Source organism: Typopeltis vanoorti, chromosome 23 (assembly GCF_054136105.1).
Source record: "Typopeltis vanoorti isolate ZY-2024b chromosome 23, IOZ_Tvanoo_1.0, whole genome shotgun sequence".
Lineage (NCBI taxonomy): Eukaryota > Metazoa > Arthropoda > Arachnida > Uropygi > Thelyphonidae > Typopeltis > Typopeltis vanoorti.
In genome coordinates this window covers 91,714,955-91,741,133 of record NC_143571.1, presented here as the reverse complement: position 1 = coordinate 91,741,133, position 26,179 = coordinate 91,714,955, and the positions used below count along the sequence as shown (strand labels likewise).

At 35.4% G+C, this 26,179-nt stretch overlaps 1 protein-coding gene across 1 annotated transcript in view; it reads left to right on the top strand.

The window, feature by feature from the left end:
- Positions 1 to 25,741, top strand: part of LOC150094061 (uncharacterized) — an 82,798-nt gene extending 57,057 nt beyond the window's left edge. The window contains exons 5-6 of the mRNA XM_090413142.1: positions 13,049 to 13,199; positions 24,910 to 25,741. Of these exons, the coding sequence (XP_090269268.1) occupies positions 13,049 to 13,199; positions 24,910 to 24,981 (223 nt within the window). The 3' untranslated portion in view covers positions 24,982 to 25,741. The remainder of the gene's footprint in view (positions 1 to 13,048; positions 13,200 to 24,909) is intronic.
- Positions 25,742 to 26,179: the final 438 nt, after the last annotated feature.

The following is a 26,179-nucleotide window of genomic DNA, read 5'->3' as shown; positions in this document are numbered from 1 at the left end:
GATTGAGTGGTACAGATAGAGAATTGTAGAGTAGGTGCCTTCCCTCGATGAATCTTTGGACTCCCTGGAGATGTCATGTAATAATAATATTAACAACATTCAGCTACAGTAATTGAAATAATTCTTTCCCGATAGAAGTAATATGATTTATATCAGTAAACTGAGTGGCACTAGCATTGTCTTGAGTAGCAGATGCAGTACATGTTGTTGTGTCCCAATTTACGATTATTAGGCTTATAACTATCCTTACATGTGAAACTCTACTTGTCTTTGTCCAAATCTTATTTATATATGAGATATCACCCAAATACAAATATTCAAGCTTGTTCTCCTCTTGGTGTCCCTAAATATTTATTTTATACTGCGCCTTTCAGGACATTTAGTTTAAGATATAAAATTCAAAAACAAGGAGCAATTACCAAATATGTCTGAGCGTGAAACTAATATGCAATCGTGACCTTTATCTCGTAACTCAACAAAATCCCCTCCCTTCACCGCATGATTAGGTTTGTACATTGTTACAAATGGTGTCACATATGAGTGGCAATCTCAGACAACTGTGTTTTCAATGAACAAAAGTTTATTGAACTCTTAAACATGGTACAATTCATTCTTTATCAAATAAAACTCAATTCAATACTAAGAATATAGAATACAAATTTTCACTAGCTAAACACAAGTATTAGGTTAAGATCCTACATGAGAATTGTGATCATATCCCCATAACAAATTCTATACATACAAACGTGTAATCCTAGAACTAGTTGATCCTTTGTCTAACCCCTTACTGGTTTGATCATGCTGTAATTCTGTATTTTCTATGACATATATAATCAGTTACTCTAATACACACTTTTGACCTTTAAAACTCTTAATTAAAATACAATGTACATGCATAAATCTCTAGGCACATGAATACGTATTAATTAATAGTAACAAGCTCATTTTTATTCTAGTTTGACATGTACTAAAGTCCTAGTATAATTCTCATTAATCCTTTCAACTGTTCAGTAATTGAACAATGACTGCAGTTACATATGATTTGAATTGATGCGAGATTTTACAGTACCTTTTGACTTGGGTCTTCTACACTGGTCTCTACCTTTTTTCCGATGTTTTCCCTTCCTAGGATGAACTCTTCTATAACTTATCGCTGCTAAGTTCTTTTGGCACTAAGATGGGCTTTCACAATCTTTACCTCACATCCTTCAATCAAGGACATACATAGGATCATCTATTCTATGGCTGTGAAATTCACCACGTGGGCACTGACTTCTTTATAGAATTGTATTTCTCTCGTTACGATCACTGGACGATGAAACACGCTGACATTATCTTCTCTCTTTTTAACTAAACGGCATCCCTCATTTCTTACAATAGGAACACGGAATCGAAATCTCGTACACTTTGTTTCCTTATTGTGTTGGACGGAGAAAACTCCTAACCTGTCACTCAGGAAAACCGCGTGAGACCTATACGAAGACTCGTGAAGAAAACTCTCTGAGGAAAAAAGCCTTTTGGAGGGGGGGGGGTCCTGACCCTTTTATATGATGATCCCTACCGGCACCTTCAATTTCTTTTCTTCCCCCCTTACTGGAGTCGATTTCACTGACCAATTAGAGTGGCGTTTTTCTGCCAAAACATGTGGTCCGTGTGCACACGACTGACGTGACGAAGTCTCAATTCAGGAATTATGACCTTGAGCTTTGGTTTTTGTTTAAGCTAACCTCTCTATGTCATCTATTCTAAATTAATCCCCTTTCCAAAATTTTCTAAGAATTAACTTGAATCTTTAATCTCTTATTTCAAGTGTAAAACTAGCCTCTCACATACAAAATCATATGGCTAATCTTCTTTGCTTTAACCTTATTTTATCATATCACAACTGTAATAAATTCCCTTCCTCTTTTTTTTTTTTTTTTTTATTTAGTTCAACAAACATCAGCTATATTTTTCACTTGGATGTAAGCATGCTTTTCTTTCTTTTTATTTTTTGTGTTCGTTACTTTCAAAGGCTCTTAACAATATCTGCTTAGAAACAAGCTTGCTTACTTCAGTTATCTATACAGGGTTTTTATTTCTTCTTTTGTTACATCATGATAACTGAAATTTTCACGTTCTTAAGTTATCAGGGTGTAACAATGTGTTGCTCAGCTAATTGTTATATATTTGCTGATATTTTGTTTATTTTTGACTGTATCGTTAAGTTGTGTGTTTAGTCATCTATTATTAAGTGATATGCTTTTCAAAATCGTTTTTCGTTTGGCACCCATACGCATGAGAAAAATAGCTACATCGATGTTGACTGATAATGTGTGGGACTTAGTTCAGTGTATCATGTGTTTAATGCATTCATTTCTGGGAGTGAATGTGTGTGCTACAAGAGCGAGAATGAAGAAAATATTCCAGAAATGTTTTGTAAGTGAATATAAGAAATGCGAGTCACAAAAGAATGATAATAAGGATATGAGGCAGGATTGTTAAGGTGTTGTGGAGAATGTAGCAGAAGCAGTTAGTGATAGTGCACAAAATATGAGTTTGAAGGAAGTCATTGAAAGTAATCTGGATGATGAGATGCCAGTACAGAAAGAAATTGCACGTTTATGCCAGACTCCTTCACAAGACAAAACGGAGCTCGAGTGACTGGAGAAACAATTGGTGTGTAGTACGGAAGGACTGCATGAAAGAAAAAGTGAATGGTAAAAGCATAAAAGTGTGAGAGACTGAGAGAAAAGAAATAGCATTATATGGAGATTTGATGATGAGAGGTGTACTTGATGCTAGAGTGACGAAAACGTGTTTTCCAGGTGCAAAGATAAAGGATGTTAGTGATGATGTAAGTATAATCGACCTAATGAGTTGATTGTATTGACTGGCACAAATGATTTGAAAGGTGAGAAATATGTAATGAAAGTGTTCTTAGTAGAAGCAAAAATGAAGAGTAAGAAAGTAAAGATTTTGAGTCTGCTGCCTTGGTATGATAGGAGAGAACTGAGAAGGGCCATGATTGTCAGTGAGAAGATTGTGTAGGAGGAATGGTGTGCAGTTTATTGATGTACGAAGTAAATTTGATGGACAAAAGGACATATATGCCCTAATGGACTACATTCAAATGGTTTTGAAGTTAGATGTTTGGAGAAAGTGTTATTTACTGAGAGTGTGGTAATGCAACACCCAGGGAAACTAGAGACATTAGAGAGGATGAAATCAAGCATGTGTCTGCCCCCCCCCCCCCCCATGATATATGAGCATGTGTACAGTAATGATTATGTAATGCCAAATGGGATTTCACAGGTTTCAGATTTAAATGGGTTGGTAATGACATTACACAATGATGACTATTGGTACAGATGGATGTTGAAATGCAAGTACATGAAGTATGAAGAATAAGGGTGAGGAGTTTTTGGCATTGGTACGCTGAACTTGGCCCAAAATTATAGGCATCAGTGAGACCTGGTTGACTGAAAATGATATGGTGTAGAGAAAGATGTTGGAAGTTTTTCCCACTTGGTTAAACTATAATAAATTTAGTTTAATCCTTTATCCAAGTGTGTCCGTTTGGTTAGCCTAGTGGCTTTGTGCTTCGCAACCATATGCCTGGGGAAGGAGTGTCCCAGGCTCAATTCCTGTCGAAGATGTGAAGAACTTGAGGATCTTCCTCAGGCATAGCCAAGTTAGCCAGTCTTGGGCCCGGTTAGTGTAGGGTTTTTTCCATCAGTTTATCTGGCATTTTTCATCCCACAAGCAGGCAAACCGGCACCATGAACATATGCTTCTACAGCCAAAAATATACCCCCCCCCCCCCCAGCGGCAGACTAGGTGACCGGTCAGTTGGGAGTGGTACTAACAAGTAGACGCATCTAAGTAACACACGGGCCCTGCATAGGAAGTGGGAATAACGCATAGTGAAAGAAGAAGAATCCTTTATCCAAGTGTAAGCAAACAAAGTTTGCGCCTGAAGTATCTTCAGTACTGAGGCAACTTGTAGTAAAGGTGAACCATACTCTCATCACTTGTCTTAGTATCTCCTATAATGTAAAGCACATCTCCTTGCAGACATGTACAATGCTATGCATTAAGGGAAGGGCCACTACCAGACTGGTTTCGACCTTTATTGAGGTCTTATCAGTGGAAGCCAGACCCAGAGGTGGTGATACTAAGGTGAAAATAATGGAGAATTCATCTGCAAGTAGATGTACTTGACATTATGGGAGATACTAAGACAAGTGATGAGAGCTTGGTCCACCTTTACCACGAGTTGCCTCAGTCCTGAAAATACTTCAGGCACAAACTTTGTTTGCTTACACTTGGATAAAGGATTAAAGTAAATTTATTATAGTCTAACCTAGTGGGAAAAACTTCCAACATCTTTCTCTAAATCCAGAGTAATCTAATAATTAGGTGAGACATCTTCTGGCAACTCGTATAGGTAAATATGACTTCTCGTTTGCTTCCACCTTAGTATCGCCACCTCTGGGTCTGGCTCCCACTGACGAGTCCTCAATAAAGGTCTAAACCAGTCTGGGTAGTGGCCCTTCCCTTAATGCATAGCATTATACATGTCTGCATTGTGATATGCTTTACATTATGGGAAATACTAAAACAAGTGATGAGAGCTTGGTCCACCTTTTCCATAAGTTGCCTCAGTCCTGAAGACACTTCAGGTGCAAACTTTGTTTGCTTACACTTGGATAAAGGATTAAACTAAATTTATTATGATATGGTATTGTTACAGGGATAGAATGTAAATGGTGTTATATTTTCAAGGAGGATAGAGAGAATCGGACAGGTATTGCAAATGATAGCTGATGAACTACAACTAACTAAATTAGAATTTAATGAGGATTTTCAGTCTGAGTTTCTCTGATGTGAGATAGACTCAAATAGGACAAAATACGTTGTTGGGTGCTGCTATAGAATAAGGGACCCACAGGAAGATGTAGGTGCCATACATCAGCAGATTAGCATAATGAGTGTAGGACAAACAATGATTATGGAAGATTTTAACCATGTTGACTTCAGTTAGAGGGAGGAAACAGAGAATGGCAAGTTTGAAGTGGGTTTATACAGTTGCTAAGGAATAATTACATGAAACAACATGTTATAGAGGAGACAAGGGGGTTTTGAGGGGTGTTTGATCTGATAATAGTGTCAGGAGATGTATCCATAACCAAGGTAGACACTCTACCTCCAATTGGGGAAAGTGACCATGCAGTCTTGTTCTGTGAAGTTGCAATGAAATTCTGTCTCATGAAGAGTTCAACTATAAGGTTGGTGATTATGAGTGACTCAGTAGTCATCTTGGAACAGTGCTATGACTGGGTGGAGGGGGGGGGTTGAGACTTCCAGTAGTTCAAAGGTATTTACCAAATTGACACTGGGAAGATTTCTCATGTAATAGAATGAAGGAGATGCATGGGGGGGGGGCGAGTGGCATTCCTGGAAATAGGAAAAGAAAGTAGTAAACAGGAGAAGAGAAAGTAATTTTTTTGTGAGAATGGTAAAAACATGGTATTCATTGCTCTTAAGACAATGGTAAGTATGCAAACCATGAAGGTGTTTAAGAAGTGGCACGATAGACTTTTTTTCCAGAGATGGGTGGTATGATTCCACAAATCTCCACAATATATCATTATTATTAAAGTAGCTAGCACAGTGTTATTGCAAGCTACACTGAGAGCCACTTTATTAGCAACATTTCTCCATTTAGGAAAATGGAGTGTTCTTAATAAAATGGCCACTCATTGTACAGAATGTCTAAAACTAATTTAACCACTTGCATTAAAAATAAATAAATAAATAAAATGCAAAATAATAGTACAACATGACTGAATAAAAAAATAAAAAAAATTAATTAACATGATAAATTACACCCAACCCGATCATAAAATTCTATTTTTGACATTTGGTTATTAAATCCCTCATGTCTGCCATTTATATTAATTATATTTATTCACATTTTATCTTGTTAATTCTTGCCTGACTTATTGCATTTAGCCTGGAGTCTTTAAAGTAACTTGGCTCTCCTGTTGACCTTTCTTCATTGAAATTGTTGTTGTTTTTGTTTTTTTCAAGTAGCCAATAGCTGATATGATCTTCATTTATAGAAATTAGTGTTACAGTAATTTTGTGTAGTCTTAGACAGTCTGAGAATAAGTATCGTTAGCAATTTGTTTTTTATTTTATTTTTATCATATTGTATTCTTGTTTAATGTAAGAGTTGCATACTTCTCCAGTCAGTCCAATGGAATGGGTCCAAAGCATAATCAGAAAGGCTTGTGGTGGATTAAGAGAATATAGTTTTGTATTATTATTTTCTGATATCTAGTGTGTGTGTGTATCCAGTTTCTCCAATGTACAGGATGTGAGAGGGGAAGGAATCCCCCCCACACACACACACTCTCTTCACTTCTCTCGATACTCTTGTACCTAGCAATATCGAAGAGAGCCAAGTTTCTTTAAAGAAGAATTAACAGGATTAAGTGTGAATAAATACAAATAATATAAATGGCAGGACTAACTATAAAGTTGAATAACTGGATGTCAAAAATAAGAATTTCTGGTATCCAGTTATTTTTTTAATTTTATTTATTTATTATTTTTTTCCCACAAGAGTTAAGGCTAAGCAGGTTAATTATTTTTAGACATTATTATTATTAACATCCAACCTCATGGAATCAACAGACTTATCGTAGGAGGTCCATACTCTCTCATGACAAAAGGTCACTGAACCATACCTTGAACCCATTCACAGTTTCTGCACTCACCATACTTTCACGCAATGCATTCCACTCACAAATCACTCACCATGCAAAGAACCTTCTTCTCATCCCACTGCTCAAATCCTACTCATACAGCTTCATACATTGATGGCTTCAAGTTCTACCCTTGTCTCTCTCTACTCTATGAAATATCTTCACATTAATCTAGTAACAATCCTTCACCAACTTATATGTTTCAATCATATTTCCTCTTCTATTCACGGGGCTTTCTAAATTGCAGTCTCAGTCTCTCCTAGAATCTCACATTCCATAAACCTGACACTAATTTAGTAAACATTCTTCAATACATCCTCATCTCCCCTCCCCCCCCCCCCAAAAACCAGGTCACCAAATCTGGATTCATAGACAATTCATCGCAGAAAAAATTCGTTGAAAGCATTATTCACTAGAAAATTGAAATGATATTGCAGTGATACTGCTGATACATGAAAAGTAAATGCAGTGCAAGATAAATTTCATAAAATATAGTTTTTTGTGTATTATTTGTTTACATTTTAATTATATTTTCATAATATTTTTATTCTTTTACAATGAAAGTAATATGTTATTGATCGGTGAGTTTCCTAATTTCTGTTTCATTTTAAAAAGGTGTAAATATTTTTTATTACTTAAATACTGCACGTTCTGCTGATGGAATATTAATATTTACAAAACGTATAGGGAGAAAGAGTATCATATTTAAGAATATTTATTCTGTGAAAACCGTTCGTTATGTTTCTGCACACTTAGGCACCCATCTGGATGTAATATATATATATATATGAGGGTGGTCTGAAAAGCTCTTGGCATAGCAATGAAAAAACAAATGTATAATTTCAAAATTATTTTTATTTTTCAACATAATCTCCCTTAAGAATAATACTTTTATTCCAGCGATGCTCCAGCGCCATTATCTCATTCCTCTAGTGGTTCTCAGTAAGATCTGCAAAATACCCCTCTAAAGATGCAATCACCTCTTGATTCGAAGAAAAATGCTGACCAGTGAGGAAAAGTTTTAGTTTGGGAGGAGATAGAAGTCAGAGCCAAATCTGGGGAATAGGGTGGATGTTCCAACAATTCACAGTGCTGATCCCTTAATTTTCCCATTGCCAAAACACCTTTGTGGCAGGTGTTTTGGCAATGGGAAAGTCCTGATGAAAGATGATTTTTTCTTTGGCAAATGAGGCATGCTTAAGGCATTTTGTTTGCAGAATGCCTTTAGCATCCCAAAACATTGATGCCATGATCTGTCCTGCTCATTAAAATGGACTTTGGCACTGAACAACTGGCTTCTGTCCACTGTTTTGACTGCTGTTTGGATATTCTGGTGTGTAATGGTGAATCCAAGTCTCATCCATAGTAATAAATCGATGCACAAAATCAGTTTTATTCTTGTTAAAACGCTCCAAGCACTATTCAGAGATTTTCATGCGAGTGCATTTTTGATCTGCTGTGAGCAAGTGCAGCAGCCATCTTATGCAAATCTTTTCATTTGCAATTCTTCATGCAAAATACATCCTACACGTTCTTTTGAAATGCCTATAGTCTCAGTAATTTCACTCACTTTGACTCGTCAGTCATCCAATACCATATCGTGCACTTGATCAATGATTTTTGGTGTTGTTACACTTATTGGACGTCCTTCATGTGGATCATCTTCAAGGCTGGTAAGGGCACGTTTAAACTCGGCAGCCCATTTCTTAATTGTCGAAAACGAAGGAGAAGAGTGTCCATAAACTTTTATGAATTTCTTTTGGCATTAAACCTTTTACAAAGAATTTTATAACCGCACGATACTCAATTTTATCCATTTCAAGGGATACAGACAACACTTTTGCTTCAGACAGCTTATAAAACAAACTACTTGATAGAATGACTTGCACTTTCACATGGATGCTTATGACAGATGTACCAACTTGGAAAAAAAAAAATCATGCCGATGGTGTTGCCATCAATGGTCGAGGCCGAAATGGTTTCAGAACACCCTCGTATAATCGAAATAATATTATTATTATTATTTTGGGGTGTTTTAGGGTCAAAGCTGTATAACTAAGAGAAGACCTCCACATAGCCTTTAAAGGAATGCGGAGAACCAACCAGGGCTTCTGACCTAATGTCCAATCCTCACCTTCCCATGGTGCAACCTGTTGTGTATCTACCTGGATACTGAATGAACAAGGATGGGCTGGCAATTTGGAATTTAGCCGACCAAATTTTATTCTTATTAGCTTAAACCAGTATACACAATGATGGTGCAACATGACAAAATTTCATGGCGGCTGGGGCGTCGCTCGGTTAAACAAGGCCCTGTTGTTTTCGTGGGAAACAGGGCGAACAGCAAAAAGTCAGCTACTGGAACAAATCTGAAAGCACACCCCAACTCAACGTCACGAGAGTTAAAGATCGGTACTGTCAACATAAGAAGTCTGAATGGCAAAGAAATGGAGCTAGCTGAAGTATTTGATAAGTACCAGATCGACATAATATGGGTGACTGAAACAAAAAAAGACAAAAACTGCTGAGATCTTTCTGAGTAAATATCAAAATGTTATATTCAGGCAATGACAATCAAGGAAAAGGAGTAGCCATAGTATTCAACAATGAATACGAGGCTAATCTTCTTGAATGGTAAGTAGTCTCAAGTAGAATGATGTGGGCAAATATCAGAATGGAGAACTGGACAGTGAGACTTATTTGTGCCTATGGTCCCATAGAAGGTTCTACTAATGTAGAAGTGGAGGAATTTGTTTTTATTTTTTATTTGAGGCTCTAGAGAAAGCTTCTGACACAATCAAAAAGGAAAAGTTTGTCCTTGTTGGGGATCTAAATAGCAGAGTAGGAACTGATTGTCAGACATACAAAAATATTTTGGGAAAATTTGGAGAAAAAGGCAAAGCTAACAATAATGGCAAATACCTGTTGGATTTCTGCTCAGGACATAGACTGGTTATTACTAACACCATGTTCCAACATAAAAATGTGCACAAATTCACATGGAGAGAAGAGGCTAGGAATAAGAAAAGTCTCATTGACTATGTTATTGTTGGTAGTGATGTTTTCTCCCTGGTTCAGGACATCAGAGGGTACAGAGGATTTGAAATTGGAAGTGATCATTATTTAGTCTTTGGCAGGATAAAATTGAATTTCATATTGAAAAGAATGATATTTAAGAAAGTCTTAAAGCGAATAAAAGTTGAGCAGTTCTCAGATATGAACTGTAGACTAAAATACACAAAGATTATTGAAGAAAAAATGAAAGAGTTTGTGAACAAGCACCAAGTCTTGGAGATTCGGTGGCAAACCTTGAATAAAACCCTGATTGATTCAGTCAGAGAGGCATGTGGTGAGGTTGTCTGCAAGGATAGAAAAATGAGAACTCCATGGTGGACACAGGAAGTTAAAGAGGCAGTGAAGGAAAAGAAGAAAGCATATCAAAAGTTCCTGGCAAATAAGTCAGCTTGTGCTTTTAGAGAATACAGAGACAAATGTAAGAAAGCTAAACAAAAGTCATGGTAGGACTTTGGCAAGAACATAGAAAATAAATATTAAGAAGGTGCTAAGATATTCTGGAGGTTGTTGAAGAAGCTTAGAAATGGAGGAAAGAGTGTAGTAAAATGAGTTAGGGATGATAAAGGTGATATGAAAACTGGAGAAAACGATATCCTTGATGTATGGAGTAATTACTTCGAAAAATTGCTAAATGAAAGTGACAGCACAGTGGTAAAAAAAAACACTGGCCTGGCATGCAATCAAGAATACATATTCATACTTGAAATAGAAAAAGCTATCAAAAGACAAATATGGAAAGGCAGCTGAAGTAGATGTATTTGACCAGAAATGCTCAAGTATGGAGGTATAAAAGTCTTAAAGTTGCTACACTGCATAGTTCAGAAGGCCTGGACTGAGGGACAAATTTCAGATAACTGGAGTAGAGCTCTCATAGTACTCATAAATAAAAATGGAAATAAAACTGAATTTGAGAATTACAGAGGTATTTCCCTACTGAGTGTTCCTGATAAGATTTATGAAAGTACTTGATAAATGGTTGAGAATTCTTCTTTGAGAGAAGCTTGGTGAAGAACAAGCTAGATTCTGGCCAAATGGAGATCGTCAGGATTAGATTTTCATTTTCCAACAAATAGTTGAGAAATCATGGGAATATAACAAAAATCTGTATTTTGCTTTTGCAGATCTGGAAAAGGCATATGACAAGGTGCCAAGAGAGAAGCTATTAGAAACGCTACAGTTATATGGTATCAAGGGGACATTGTATCAAGCAATACCTTTTTATTTGAATTTAGAATTGAAGTACAGGAAGAAGGTTTGATATTAAATCTTGTGGCGGACAAAGACGTACGTTATGCCCTCTGTTATTCATTATCTCTACATGGATCACATTATGAAGGAAAGAGTAGTATTAAACCTGATATATCAAAATTGGAGATGTTAATCTCAACCCTTTACTTTATGCAGATGATGTTATACTTTTAAATAAATCCAGTACAAGTCTGCAAGATTCTCTGACTAAATTGAATAACTGTTGTAATAAATTTGGTATGAGAGTTAGCAATAACATAACAAATACAATGAAAGTAGGCAGAAACATTGAAAATATCAACTGCATTGTTAATGAAGAGCCTAGGGAACAAATAAAACATTTCAGCTACTTAGACACAATTTTTAGTGAAGACAGGTAAATTAAATATGGAAATAGACAACAGAATCAACAAAGCTGGAATGGTAGGAAGTAAACTAAATAATAAATCTATATGGAATAAGAGAGAAATTTAGTCAGAAACTAAATTAGCTGTATACAAAACAGTGTTCAAATTAATTTTAACTTATGGATCTGAGAGCATGGTTAGAAGTAAAATACTTAACCAAAGACTAAAGATTTTACATGTGAGAGTCCTGAGAAAGACTAGGGGAACAAATGGCATCATTGGCAATATCATATTAAGAACAAGGATATTAGGAAAGATCTCGACGTTGTTAGCATCCATTTCATTCAGACTCGTTCCTCACGTTCACAAACTGGATGGAATGTTAGCAGAAATGCATTCTTTTCTGTTCGCACATTTCTGCTAATATTCCATCCAAGATCTTTGATTCTTGAATTTAGAATCTTTGAATGAAGAAAAAAATTATTATTTTCAAGAACTCATCAAATGAGACCATACGTCACCCATGCCAGCTATCGTACTTCTCTTAAACTCATTCACACTATATATACACTCACTAGTTCAACTGCCAAATTGTTCCACTCAGTTCATTGAGAGAGAAATCTAGCTCTCATCCCTTTCTTACTTAACTTTCATGGATCCCCCCCCCCCCCCAATCTTTGTCTTCTCCCACTTTCCATGTAATGAAAAACTTCATTAACCAATATTTTATATTGACCTTTCAAAAGTTTTTAGACCTCTATCATATTGCCCTCTTTCTCTTATCTACCAATGTCTTTAGCCCACATACTCGCAATCTGTCCTCATAATCTATATTCCATAATCTCGATATCATCTTTGTAGCTCTTCCTTACATCTTTTCTATACTATTTGTTTGTTAAATTTTATATATTCAGATATTTTTTTCAGCATTACACTTATCCTTTGGGTTGTGTTGGCAATTTTTGTTATACAATCTTTGAACTTCAAATTCCTGTTCACCATAACTCCAAGATCTTTAGTCGCATCAGTTACTCCAAGCATAATCCCACCAATATAAGCTGATGCATGCCTCATCATGCCAAAGTGAATCATTTACTTACTAACATTAAATTGATAGCCATTATCATTTGCCCACACTTCTGGTCTGTTAAAATCACTGTAAATTCTGTATATCTGTAGCATCTCTGATCCCTACCCATTTTTGCATTATCAGCAAACAATTGAAGATCTCCTGTCTGGTCCTTTCTGATATCATTGATATATAGATTGAACAGTGATCAAAGGACTGTTCCCTGGGATACACCACTGGTCTCTTTTAATCGGACAGATTCATTCCTTCCCCTCCCCTTTGTATCACTCTCTGATAACTATCACTCACCCCATTATTTACATTCTAATACCGTAGCTGTAACATTATTATAAAATAACTTGGAAATTTAATCCTTTTTGATAACTATATCACAATATTGTTGAACTTTATTGGTGAATTTTTAGTTCATTTAATGTAATCCAGAGTTGAGAGAGAAATTCAGAATTGCAAATAAAAATACATTTGAATTTTATTTGATTTAGTAGCTTGTAAGATATGCTGAAAATAAAGAACAGAAATTAAATTTTACCTAGGAAAAGGCTGCACTGGTGGAATGTAATTAATGGACGATCTACAAGTGAAGAAAGAACACAAAGAGAAATTAGTAATACTAGTGGTAGTCCAGATCCCTTGTTGCCTTCAAATGGAACATTGCCATCATATGAAACTGTAATAGCACAAACAGTAAGTTATTTGAAATCAAACTGTTTTATATATAAATTACATATTTTATTTGCTTTTTTTTTAATGTGTATTCATCATCGTCACTTATTCGTGTATAGAATAAGTAAAATATAAACAGAACTATTCATATAACAAAAATTCATGGAGATATAGGCCTAATAGATGAAAGTGAGCCAAGTTTCTCTGTTTTGTGCCAAATGGTAAATGTGAAATGGTCATGAGAGGTTTACTTTAAAGTTTAGTTTAAAAGAAGTTTACTTTATATACTGCCAATTTTCTCTCTCTCCACATTAGTTGGCCTGTTCATGTAGAGACTAAGAGAGCACTGAATGTGAGTGAAGGTGGATGTCTAAGTTGGTGCCCCAGTCATCTCAACTGTTGGAATTGTTTTTGCTTGCTTTCCTCAAGAATAACAGCATTAAGAATATGATCTTGCAATGTTTGTCCTAGCATTGTTCGAAGGCATGTTGTTCCAAAACTATTGATGATATATGAGCATGTGTACAGTAATGATTATGTAATGTTCAATGGGATTTCACAGGTTTTCTGATTTAAATGGGTTGGTAATGACATTACACAATGGTGACTATTGGTACAAAGGGATGTTTAAATATAAGTACATAAATGCAAGAAGTATCAGGAATAAGGGTGAGGAATTTTGGACACTGGCAAGTTCAACTTGGCTAAAAATTATACCCATCAGTGAGACCTGGTTGACTGAAAATGATATGGTATAGTTACAGGGATAGAATGTAAATAGTGTTGTATTTTCAAGGAGGATAGAGGGAACAGAACAGGTATTGCCGATGATAGCTGAAGAACTACAACCAACAAAATTAGAATTTAAAGAGGATTTTCAGTCTGAGGCTCTCTGATGTCAGGTAGAGGCAAATAGGACAAAATATGTAGTTGGGTGCTGCTATTATACACTAGGGAATTCACAGGAAGATGTAAATACCATGTATTGGCAGATTAGCATAATGAGTGTAGACCAAACAATTATTATGGACACTTTAACTATGGAGACATTGATTGGAAGGAAGAACGGGGGCATTGCAAGATGGAAGTGGGATTTATACAGTTGCTAAGGGATAATTACATGAAACAACATGTTATAGAGGGGCCAAGGGATTTGACAGTTATGGATCTGGTAATAGCATCAGAAAATATATCCATAACCAAAGTAGACACTCTGTCAAGAAAGCATTTATATTCAACTATAAGGCTGGTGATTATAATAGACTCAGGAGTCATCTTACAACAGTGCCATGGCTTGAGAAGTTACAAGGAAAGAATGTGAGTAATGCATGTCAAGTTGTCAGAGATTGCTTGAGAGTAGCAGTATCATATTGTATACCCAAGGTCAGGAGGATAAACCAAGTTAGAATTAAGTGGATGAGTATAGATATAAAGCAAGAGTTGGAAGGGAAAAAAACATTGTAGAGAGAATCATCATTATCAAATTCCTGACATGTACCCTCAAAGGGTGTATAGGATATGATACTACATGAAAAATTTACATCATTACTAACTTCCAATGTACAATTTTCCTCCAAATCAGTCTGTTTACTTAACAAAACTCCAACATTATCAGATCTTATATTTCTATCGTCTAAGGCACTTTGTACCGTATCAATCCACCTATATCTTGGTCTTCCTCTGGGTCATTTTCCTCCCAACCTGGCAGAGAACACTTGTTTTGCTAATCTTTCCACACCCATTCTATTTAAGTGACCATACAACCTGAGATTAGCTCTGGTAATGCATTCCTGGATGCTGACAATGTCAAGTTCTTTCCTAATATCCTCATTTTTAATATGATATTGCCATTGATGCCATCTGTTCACGCCTCTAATCTTTCTCAGGACTCTCATATCTGCGGTCTCTAGTCTTTGGTCAAGTGTTTTGCTTCTGACCCAGCTCTCAGATCCATAAGTTAAAACTGGTTTGAACACTGTCTTGTATACAGCTAATTTAGTGTTCCAACTAATTTCTCTCTTATTCCATATGAATTTATTCAATTGACTTCCTACCATACCAGCTTTGTTGATTCTGTTGTCTATTTCCATATTTAATTTACCATCTTCACTAAAAATCGTGCCTAAGTACCTGAAATGTTTTGCTTGTTCCACAGGGTCTCCGTTCACAACACAGTTGACATTTTCAACGTCATTGTCTTTGTCTTTTTATTGCTGACCTTCATACCATATCTGTTACAACAGTAATTCAATTTAGTCAGGGAATCTTGCAGACTTGTAGCAGATTTATTTAGAAGTATAAAAACGTCTGCATAAAGCAAAGGGCTGACATTAACATCATCAATTTTGATATCATGTTTAATACTACTTTCCTTCATAATGTGATCCATATAGATGATGAATAACAGAGGGGATAATGTACATCCTTGTCTCACACCAGATTTAACATTAAATTCCATATGCATTAAATTTCATCATTAATTGCTGACTTACAACTCAAAGACTAAGTATTGCTTGATATAATGCCCCATTGACACCAAATAACTGTGGCATATTGAATAGCTTTACTCTTGGCACCTTGTCATATGCCTTTTCAAGATCAAGAAAATTTAAATATAGATCTTTGTTATATTTCCATGCTTTCTGAACTATTTGTCGTAAAGTGAAGATATGATCCTGACAGCCTCTATTTGGCTTGAATGCAGCTTGTTCTTTGCCAAGCTTTTCTTCCACAATTCTTCTCAACCGTTTCTCATGTATACTTGCATATATCTTACCAGGAACACTCAGTACTGTAATTCTCACATTCAGTTTTATTTCCCTTTTTATATATGGGTACTATGAGAGCTCTACTCCAATCATCAGGAATTTGTCCCTCTGTCCAGGCTTCCTGAACTGTGCAGTGCAGCCACTGTAAGACTTTTATACCTCCATACTTGAACATGTCTGGTCGAATATCATCTACTCCTGATGGCTTTTACTACTTGAAGTATGGATATATATTCCTGACTGCATGCCTGGTCAGTGTTTTTTACTACTGTGCTGTCATCATTGCTTGTTTCATTTAGCAGTTTTTGAAAGTAATTACTCCATCCTTCAAGGATATCTTTTTCTCCTGTTTTCATGTAACCTTTATCATCTATAATTCCTTTTACAGCACTCTTTCCTAAATTTCTGAGCTTCTTCAAAATCCTCCAGAATATCTTGCCTAAACAGGCCAAAGTGAATCCAAAAGAGTTTTGTTATATAGCAGGCAATAGGGAAAATGACTATGCTAGGATGACTTTAAACAAGTAGGAAGGTGACTGAGCCAAAAGAAATAGTTGAGTTGCTGAGTGATCAGTTTGCAAAGGTCTACTATCCATGAGGAGATTTTACAGTTGCTGATGTTACAGACACATATCAAATCTAAGGGAGATGAACAGGAGGTGTTCAACATATTAAAAAATGTGAATGCATCAGTAGGACTGGATGGCATAGCCCAGCATACCAGATGAATATGCAAGAGAATTGGCATTGCCTCTGATGAAGTTGTTCATTCTAAGTCTCAGCTCTAGCAGGGTTCTAATCGAATTGGCTCCAGACAAAGGTAGCAAATTGTTTGCTGATGATGTAAAACTGGGAAGAGCAATAGTTGATGAAGATGATGTAGACATCCTGCAGGATGATTTAAATATATAGGTATTGTGAGTAAAGGGTAATGATTGTCAGTTGAATGTTGCAAAATGTATCTTTGAAAAGGTTATCTGCTCTGTATCATGTTGATGGCACTGGATTGCAGGAAAATTATTAGGCTGGGAATTTGGGGATAAAGGCAGACAAAGAGTTGAAGTGCACAGGGCATATTGCAAAAGTTGGTAAATTAGCTCAAAGGATTACTTGGATGTTGAAAAAGCACTCTAACATGTAAAGATATGGAAGTTATTACCCCTCTTTATAAGACTATGATTAGGCCACATCTTGATTACTGTGCACACAGATTTGGTCACCTAGTTTTCTTGGGGACCAGGAGGTGGTAGAAAGGATTCAGAGATGAGTGAACAAGATGGTGACAGGGCTATGGAATGCTTCCTACGAGGTTGAAGATTTGTTGGTTACGAAGTTTAGTTGATAGGCCTAAATGAAGGAACATGATAATATATTTTTAAGATATTAAAGAGTTTTTATAAAATTGATGCAAGTGAAAAATATCACTTGCATCAAGAGTGTAGTTATAGTGGGGTGTGCGGACCATATTTTTTGCGTGGAGAGTGATGAGTGAGTGGAATGGGTTTTGAGTTCCCTGATGGTGAATAAATTCAAGAAGAGGTATGAAAGGATTTCTGTGTATAATGATTAATTTGGATCTCCCACAATGAGTCTCTGAACTCTATGGAAGTCTGTAAAATAATAATAATAATAATAATGTTTCATACCTCCAAAGGTTTTGGTAGTTGACAACTAAAATGTAAAGAAGGCACTTGTAAACATTACTATTATTATTATTATACAAGACTCATCACGAAAACCCAATCTATCATACCTCTCCTTGAACCCATTAACAGATAAAGCACTCACAACTACTTAGGCGACCCATTACACTCATTCACCACTCTTCAATCAAAAAATCAAGTCCTCACCCCCTACTGACCTTTATTCATCTTCCAGGGGATGACCCCTGGTTCTGGACCCTCTAGCCAAGTGCTAAAACATTTCCCTTGCATCTTTCCTATAAAATCCTTTAAGCAACTTAAATGATTCTATCATATCCCCCTCTTTTTTTTCTCATATCAACCAACTTCTGCAATCCACACACCTTCAATCTATCCTCATAGGGAACATTCCACAGGCCACTCACCATCTTGGTCACTTTCCTATGAATCCTCTCCACTGCTTCCTCATCTCTAAGAAACCCAGCAGACCAGACTTGAGCACACATTAATCCAGATGTTGGCATATTAAGGCCTTATAAAGAGGGATGACAACTTCATTATCTCTGTGTTCTTCAATACCCAAGGAATTTTATGGGCCATTTTAGCAACCTTAGCAATATGTCCTCTAAATCTGTGTTTCCCAACCTTTTTCACGTCACGGCGCACCTCACAAGCATAAATAATTTCACGACACACTATCAAGGAACATTTTTCTATTAACATAATTAATTTCTTCTATTTCATACAGGGATTCAATTAATAAGATCTTTCTTTCAAATATTTTTGCAATATAATACATAAACATTCCAGCTAGACGTTCGTTTCAGATAAGTTTTCTTATGCATTCATAAGCACGAAATAAATGGAATGAAAATACCTAATCCATACATCCACAGTAATTGATATTTGACAGTTTTTATATCGCATCTATGAACTAAATTGTCAGATTTGACTGAGTGAAACTGTGATTAAATTTTTAGAACACTTATTTTATAAAATTATGATGTGAAAATACAAAAGTAAAATTAATTATACACAAAAGAATTACTGACTATGTATAAATATGCTAATAATAATAATTTAATGACAAAATAAACATTTTAAGTATTAATATAAATATCGACAATCTTCTTTTGCCACAGTTAATACATATATTTCCTTCTTATTTCAGTGAGATACTTGGGCTTGTTTCTGTGAACACAACTTTTTTATATCTGGATCTATGGTTGAAAGAGCTACACGCAATTCATGATCAAGACTCTTCAGTGATGATCTCTTTAAATTTTTGATAGTTGAGCATAGAAGAGAAACTTTGTTCTCTTCTGGATGGAAACTCCTTTTTTGCAGTTACCTAGAATTGAGATAATGGAACATCCTTAAACTCAACTTCAAGGGTACGATCACTTTTTAAGTCTAATAACTCCTCCTCTTCTTTCACTGATAAATCGATTGCCATGTGATCTAATGAAGATGCAAATGGATTTCGAACCCAATCGAATTTCTTTGTCTCCGTTAATTCAAAGTAGTGATGAAGCTTTCTCTCAAGCATGCATAGGTGTTGATCTACAAGTTCTAGTAGTTCTTTTTTAGGATTCGAACTACAACACCGACTAAACATTTCAAGGGAACAATTTTTTTCACCACATCTTTCCAAAGTTGAATTTTGTTTTTGAATCCATTAATTTTGTCAGTGCAAGTTAATATATTCTCAAGCGGTCCTTGCATTTTTCAATTAAGTTCATTATGGTATTCAAATATGTCAGCTAAGTAGGCCATTTTTTGCAACCAGTAATTGTTTTCCAGCTTAGCTGAATACTGAGAGTTACCCTCAAAAAATACTTTTAATTCTTCTTTCAACTCATGAACTCTGGACAGAACTCTCCCTCTCGACTGCCAAAGAACTTCAGTATGGAACAACAAAGATTGATGCTCTGATCCCGTTTCATCACATAAAATTGAAAAAAGATGCAATTGAAGTGGTCTGCTTTTGATCAAATTCACCATTTTTATAATGTCATTAAATGTGGACTTTAATTCTAGAGGTAAACTATTTGACATGAGAGCTTCTCTATGAATAAAGCAGTGTATTATTTGAACATCAGGGTTTTCAGACCGAACTTCGGATGCCAAGCCTCTGACCCTTCCTGTCATTGCAGTCATGGCATCAGTACATAAACTTACGCAATCTTTCCATGAAATTTTGATTGTATCAAAGTTTCATTGATCACTTTAAAGATTTCCTTCCCAGTTGTTTGTTTCTGAAGTTCTTTGCAGAATAAATAATGCTCTTAAATCTTGAATAAAAGGGATTTTAGTAATATAATACCTTTTTATTCAGATTTTACAAGTATACTAAATCCTAAAATACTTGTAATCAATGAATAAACTTGGTGTAATTGTAATAGAAATAATTTTTATTATGAATAATGTATTATCAATAGTTTTGTGTAAGAACAAAGGAGATTGTATTGTGTCTAAGTATGCCATAGTGAACAAAAAATTCCTGACAGGATTAAGAAGTTTAAGTCATTACCTGAGGCTACTGTACACGTGCAGTGTAATATTACACTGGGGTCTCCCATCCAATTTGCACCGATAGACATGGGTGTCAGGTGCAGAAAATTACGGTACCCAGTGGACGATGACGTAAGCAAAAACGAAGGTCATCGGGACCGTATAAATAGCAGTTCGCTATGTCGAAACGGGGTCTTGTCTTGCCTTTTTCTTGGAGTATGAGTTCGAGTCGATCCGGTGTGCATTCCTGTTCTCAGGTCAGCGAGGAGTTTCGAGATCACGTGGGGTTCTGACCTGAAGTTATGATGTATGCTATGGCAGCGGAGTTTTGCTAAAATCGTGGGAGATAATTTGTAATCGCCATCGGAGACCTTCATTCTAGATAGTAAATGTCGAGAAAGCGATGTGACTAAGATAAACGGTTTTAGAAGAAATTAGATGCAGAGTTTAAATGCCACCAAGATCCAAATGTTCGCGATATTAAGAGGAGATCTCACGAAATCCCGGAGATGATATCTAAGTGCAGTACTAAAGTCGGACGGTTATAGAAGGAAGTAATTTCAGGGATCATTCAGAAAAGGCCAGACATCTGTTCAAAGTAAGATTTTTCCTTTGTTTAGAATAAAAAGGTATTATATTACTAAAATCTCTTTTATTCAAGATTTAACAGCATTATTTATTCTGCAAAGAACTTCAGAAACAAACAACTGGAAGGAAATAAGAAGTTGTGATGGGGTGATTTAATTAAGTGACTTGTTTTATAGTGATACTTGAGGACTTTAAGCCTTATGCTGATATTTGAAGTATTTTGTTATAAGTGAGAGAAGGAAGGTCTGGCTAAAATTTAAGGCGAAACATAGAGTATTTAATGTTATAGCTATTGCCTAAACCTGCAGAATAATGTTATGTAAAAATTGATCTGAGTATTACTAAGTTTAACAAGTGAAAATTATAGACATGTGGTCTTACTAGAATTGATTATGATGAACTAAATTGTAAACGTAGTGTCATTAGTTCTGATTTGAAGCATAGAAGCTAATTTACTTAGAACTTAAAATTGACCCATTGTACATTTCATTGATGTTAAATAAATTGTTTTCTTGTTTAAATAACTTGTCTGATTTCTATTTCCAATGCACTACTCATTAATTCGAATTTGTGTGACCTTAAAATTAGATATTGTCTTAGAATTGATAGAGAAAAGTTCCGTGTGGTTTACTGTGTGTTATTCTTTGGAGGGAGATTCACCTCCCACCCACGAATTTGGTCGCGCAGCTAGAAACTAAATAAATTTTCCAAATTCAGTTGAGAATAAATACCAGCAGGTCAGACAAAGAGATTGGCTCCAGCCAGAGGCGATTTCTCTGTTCTGTAAGTTTTGCACACGTGAGCTTTATTATTTGCAGCCATAAGTCAGATGTATAATAAAATTTAAGAAGAAAGGTTTAAACAAGATAACTATAGTTTTTACGAAGATACAGAGGACAAGATATAATTGAAGATTAGAGAACATTTAAATAAACACATATTTAATGATGCTCTTTCAACCCTTTCTCATCAGGAATTTGAACAAGTGCAATTAGCTGACGACAGTTGCTAACATCTGTTGATTCATCAACCTGTAAGGAAAATTTCTTAACTCCACAAATTTTATGGATTAGTGTTCCTTCTTTGCTAACTGATATGTTTTCAATGCGCATGCTGATCGTATTATTTGAAAGTGATACTTTTTCAATTTCTTTTACTTCATCGATTCCAAGCATAGTTTTGACAATTTCCACACAAGCTTGGTAAAATGAGTAATTCGGCAATTGTGTGAGGCTTCTTGGCTTTAGCTATCAATCTCGCGACTTTGTAACTTGCTTCTTGAGCTCCATTAGATACTGTTGTGGCTGATCTCATGAAACAACTTTGCATTTGAATTTGAATTCGCGGATGTTTAAAATAGTTAAAATCCTTATCTAGGTATGAAGGATGCTTGGAAGAAAGGTGTCGATGTAGTTTACTTGGCACCATCGCTTCATTTGACAACTTTTCCAGGCATATGAGACATTGAGGAACAGAAGAATTACCGGAGCACACGAAACCAAATTTCAGATAATCCTCTTTATATAGTCTATGTTGCACCTTAAACTTTTTCTTTGGTTCACTTTCTTGGGCTCGTGAATTTGTGGATTTTCTGATTTTTTTAAATATTTGTCCATTATTGTGGGTAACTGAAAATTAAATTTAAAAGAATTAAAATATATGCAAATAAACAAGTCATTGAATAGAAAGATATAAATCACACGAAACTAAAAATACCACATTATAATCGAGGATATCAAATGGGCATTGTAACTAGGGCATCCAAAATATACTGGAACACTCAAAACTATATTAGGAAAATGCCTATTAATGACAGAAAGTCTACGTTTACCAAGCTTAGCTATACAAATTACACATTAATCATTTTGTAACTCATAATGTCAGCATCCATTGTCCAAAAAAATCTCAGATACCTTTTGATTTAGAAGAAAATACGTTACGAAAAAATGGTTTAATTATAAGAAAAAAATGACTCACCAGTGTTTATTTTATCATGAGGAGGTACTTCTTTCTTGTATGACCGTTATAGCTTCAGCTAAAATGCTTGTTACAGATCGACGGTAACTGGAAAAAACATCTTTGTCAGCAAATAATAACAATTCGACTTATGTTCCACAAACTATCACATTTGTTAAAACACAAATTCAGAAAAAGACGCAATAAGACATTCTCGCTATGGTGTCTTACACAGACCACTTAGCAACACTGAACATCCACTTGAACACAGCTCTTACAAGAATGATATGCTCTTGAAACACTTGACTGGTACTCTCACAACACAACAGACGAGTTGGAACTGAAGCAGAGTAATGATCTTCTGAATTGTAGATGCAAAATGTGAGGGAGGGAGGAATGGCACCTGTGACATTTTGGGAGGTCGCCTTCACACGTGCGTAGTTAGAAAAGAGCAATAAAGCGAAAAGGGAAGCACTGCTCTAAATTATAATTCTCTGTTTTCTACCAACCCTAAATGTCTAGCTTCATCTATTTCCTGAAGTACAATGCCATCAATGTGACACATGGCTTCTAATCTGTTTATCCCAAAATGCATAACTTTACATTTCTTGACATTAAACTTGCACCCATTAACTTTTGCCCATATTCACGACCTATTTAAATCTTCCTGCAAGCTCTCCACATTGCCTTGATTAACTATTACTCTATCTAATTTTGCATCATTAGCAAACAGCTGAATATTTGTTTGCTAATGATGCAAACAAATATGATTCTTTCAGGTTATTTCCTATATCATTTATGTATGAAATAAACAGCAATGGTCCCAGCACTGAAATTTGTCTCGCACCTCTAGTTACCTGTTTTCTTTTTCTCCTCGATTCTGCTCCTCCATATACCACTTTTTGATATCTGTCCATCAGAAACCCTCCTAACCACTTAACCAGTGTCATATCCATCCCCATTTGCTCTAATTTGCATAAGTGTTCCATGTGGTATTCTGTCAAATACTTTTGCAAAATCATTGGGTAGCCATTTCCTTTTATTTCCATTACACCATAATCATCATCAAATTCCTGACATGTACACTCAAGTAGTGCACAGGATATTATAATAGTACTACATGAAGAATATACATCATTACTAACTTCCTATCAACAATTTTTCTCCAAATCAATCTGTTACCTGTCAAAACTCCAACATTATCAGATCTTATAATTCTGTCTTCTCAGGAGCTTTTTACTGTGTCAATCCACCTATATCTTGGTCTTCCTCCAGGTCTTTTTAGCAGAGCTAGGTCTTGGTCCTTCTATAGTCTTACCTGCCCATAAACCTGTTTTGCTTGCCCTTCCTTCTGCTTAAGTGATTATAAAGTACGCCCACAGATAATACGAGACCCTTCGACACTTCTACTCATGTCAAAAGAAGGAGAATCCATTCCGATAATAGGGTGATCAATCTGTATTGTGGGCTGAGTGTTTATTATTACACGTTGGAAAATTAACTTCTCTTTTATGATCATTGCAGTTTTTAAATTGGTAACTATTTTGCTTGTATAACAATTGGAAACTTTTATGTATAAAGCACATGGTTTCGTGTGTTGGTGACAAATTCATACATCGCCTTATCCCCCCCCCCCCACCACCCTTCAAAATGAATTGATTCTGCTTGGCAGTCTGCCAACAAGAGCTCTCGCCGTTGGACTATACCACACAAGATTAATTCTGTCAATACATTTCTGAATGCTAACAACATAAAGTTCCTTACTAATATCCTACTTTGAATATGATACTGCCATTGATGCCATTTATTCACTCCTCTAATCTTTCTCAGCACTTTCATATCTGTGGCCTCAACTCTTTATTTTTAACCCATCTCTCAGATCCATAAGTTAAAATTGGTCTGAACACTGCCTTGTATACTGCTAATTTAGCATTTTGGCTAATTTCTCTTTTATTCCTTATAAATTTATTTATTTCGCTTACCACCATATTAGCTTTGCTTATTCACATATCTATTTCCATATTTAAATCGGAATCTTTACTAAAAATTGTGCCTAAATAGCTGAAATATTTTACTTATTCCATAGTTCTTCACTCAGAATGCAGTTTAAGTTTTCCGTGTACTTGCCTATATTTTTCTTGTTCTCTTATTTCATTTTTTTTTAAATAATTTGATACAAATTTTATAGATATGCACTTTTTATGTATTTTTTATAGATACAATATTTCTGTCATCTTATTTATGAAACTTAATTTTTTATAGGTTTCAGATGAACCCCCTCCATCCTATGAAGAGGTTATTAAATCTTCAGAAATAGATTTGGATAAAAAATGAATATAGCAGAAATTATTCTGTGGAATTCAAGTGTAAAAGTATTTTTATTTTTTCAGGCTAGGAGGCCAAGTTTTAAGGATGGTAAAAATCCACGAGCGCTTAAAATATTTAATGCATTACAGAATAGGCGCATTTGTTATATGTCTATAATATTCCACTGTAAAGTGCCATGAAGTGAAGTTATATACAGTCATCTCATACCATAGCAAACTCATAAGAACCAGTAAAGGTTTATTGTTGATTTAGGGAATTATCTTTAGAATACCATTAGTTGTGTGAAGGCTTTGGTAGTTATAATCAGTGAGTGATAGCACTATAATGGTGTTTTTTTGGCAATCCCATATGCAGGAGGTTGCTATAGTGAGAGTTGACTGTTTCACAAACTGTTGAGAAGCTATTATCCATTTATTTTATCTTCTATCTATGTAGAAAAAATCCTAAACAAGGTGAAGTTTGCTTTGTGAAACAGTGCCTTATGTGATCCCCATTTTATAGAAACTGTATTGTAACAAAATATAGTGTTTTAATACAAGGAATCACTCATATACACCATGGGTAAGTAATCATATTTGTAAAGAGTCCAAAACAAATCATGTTTGTTTTGTGACACATGAAGTGCCTTGTTATATGATTGATGTTTATAGAAAATTCAGTCTACCACGTGTATAGATTTGTGGCAAATTACTCATTGTGTAGAACATGTAAAATTGTCTAGTCAGGGAATTTCTTCTTTCCCAGCCAATATCACTTCAAATTGTAACTGAACTTCCATCAAATAAGTGTCAAAGAATGAATAATTGTGGGACAGGAACCTCTGAAGCTCATTCAATAATTTTTTTAATTTTTTTTTTTTTTATGTTGGGCCTATATACGAGAGGTTGGCTGTTCAACCTATAGTACTTTAGTACCATATATGGATAGCGGGATGGGAGAGGAGGAACTTGTTAACATTCGATTTAAAAGCCTGTATATTGTATTCCTTGGGAAATACATCAGGGGGAAGATTGTTCCACAGTACAGCAGTAGCAGGGATGAAGGAGGAGGAAAAGAAACTTGTTCTGTGGGTTTCGAGGTGTACTGTGAAGGAGCGTTGGGAGGTGGCTGTACGTGTTCCAATGGGTTTAGTAGAGAGTGGGGGAATTATTGATATTGTTTCAGATGAGCATTTTCCATGAAAATATTTATAGAATATACAAAT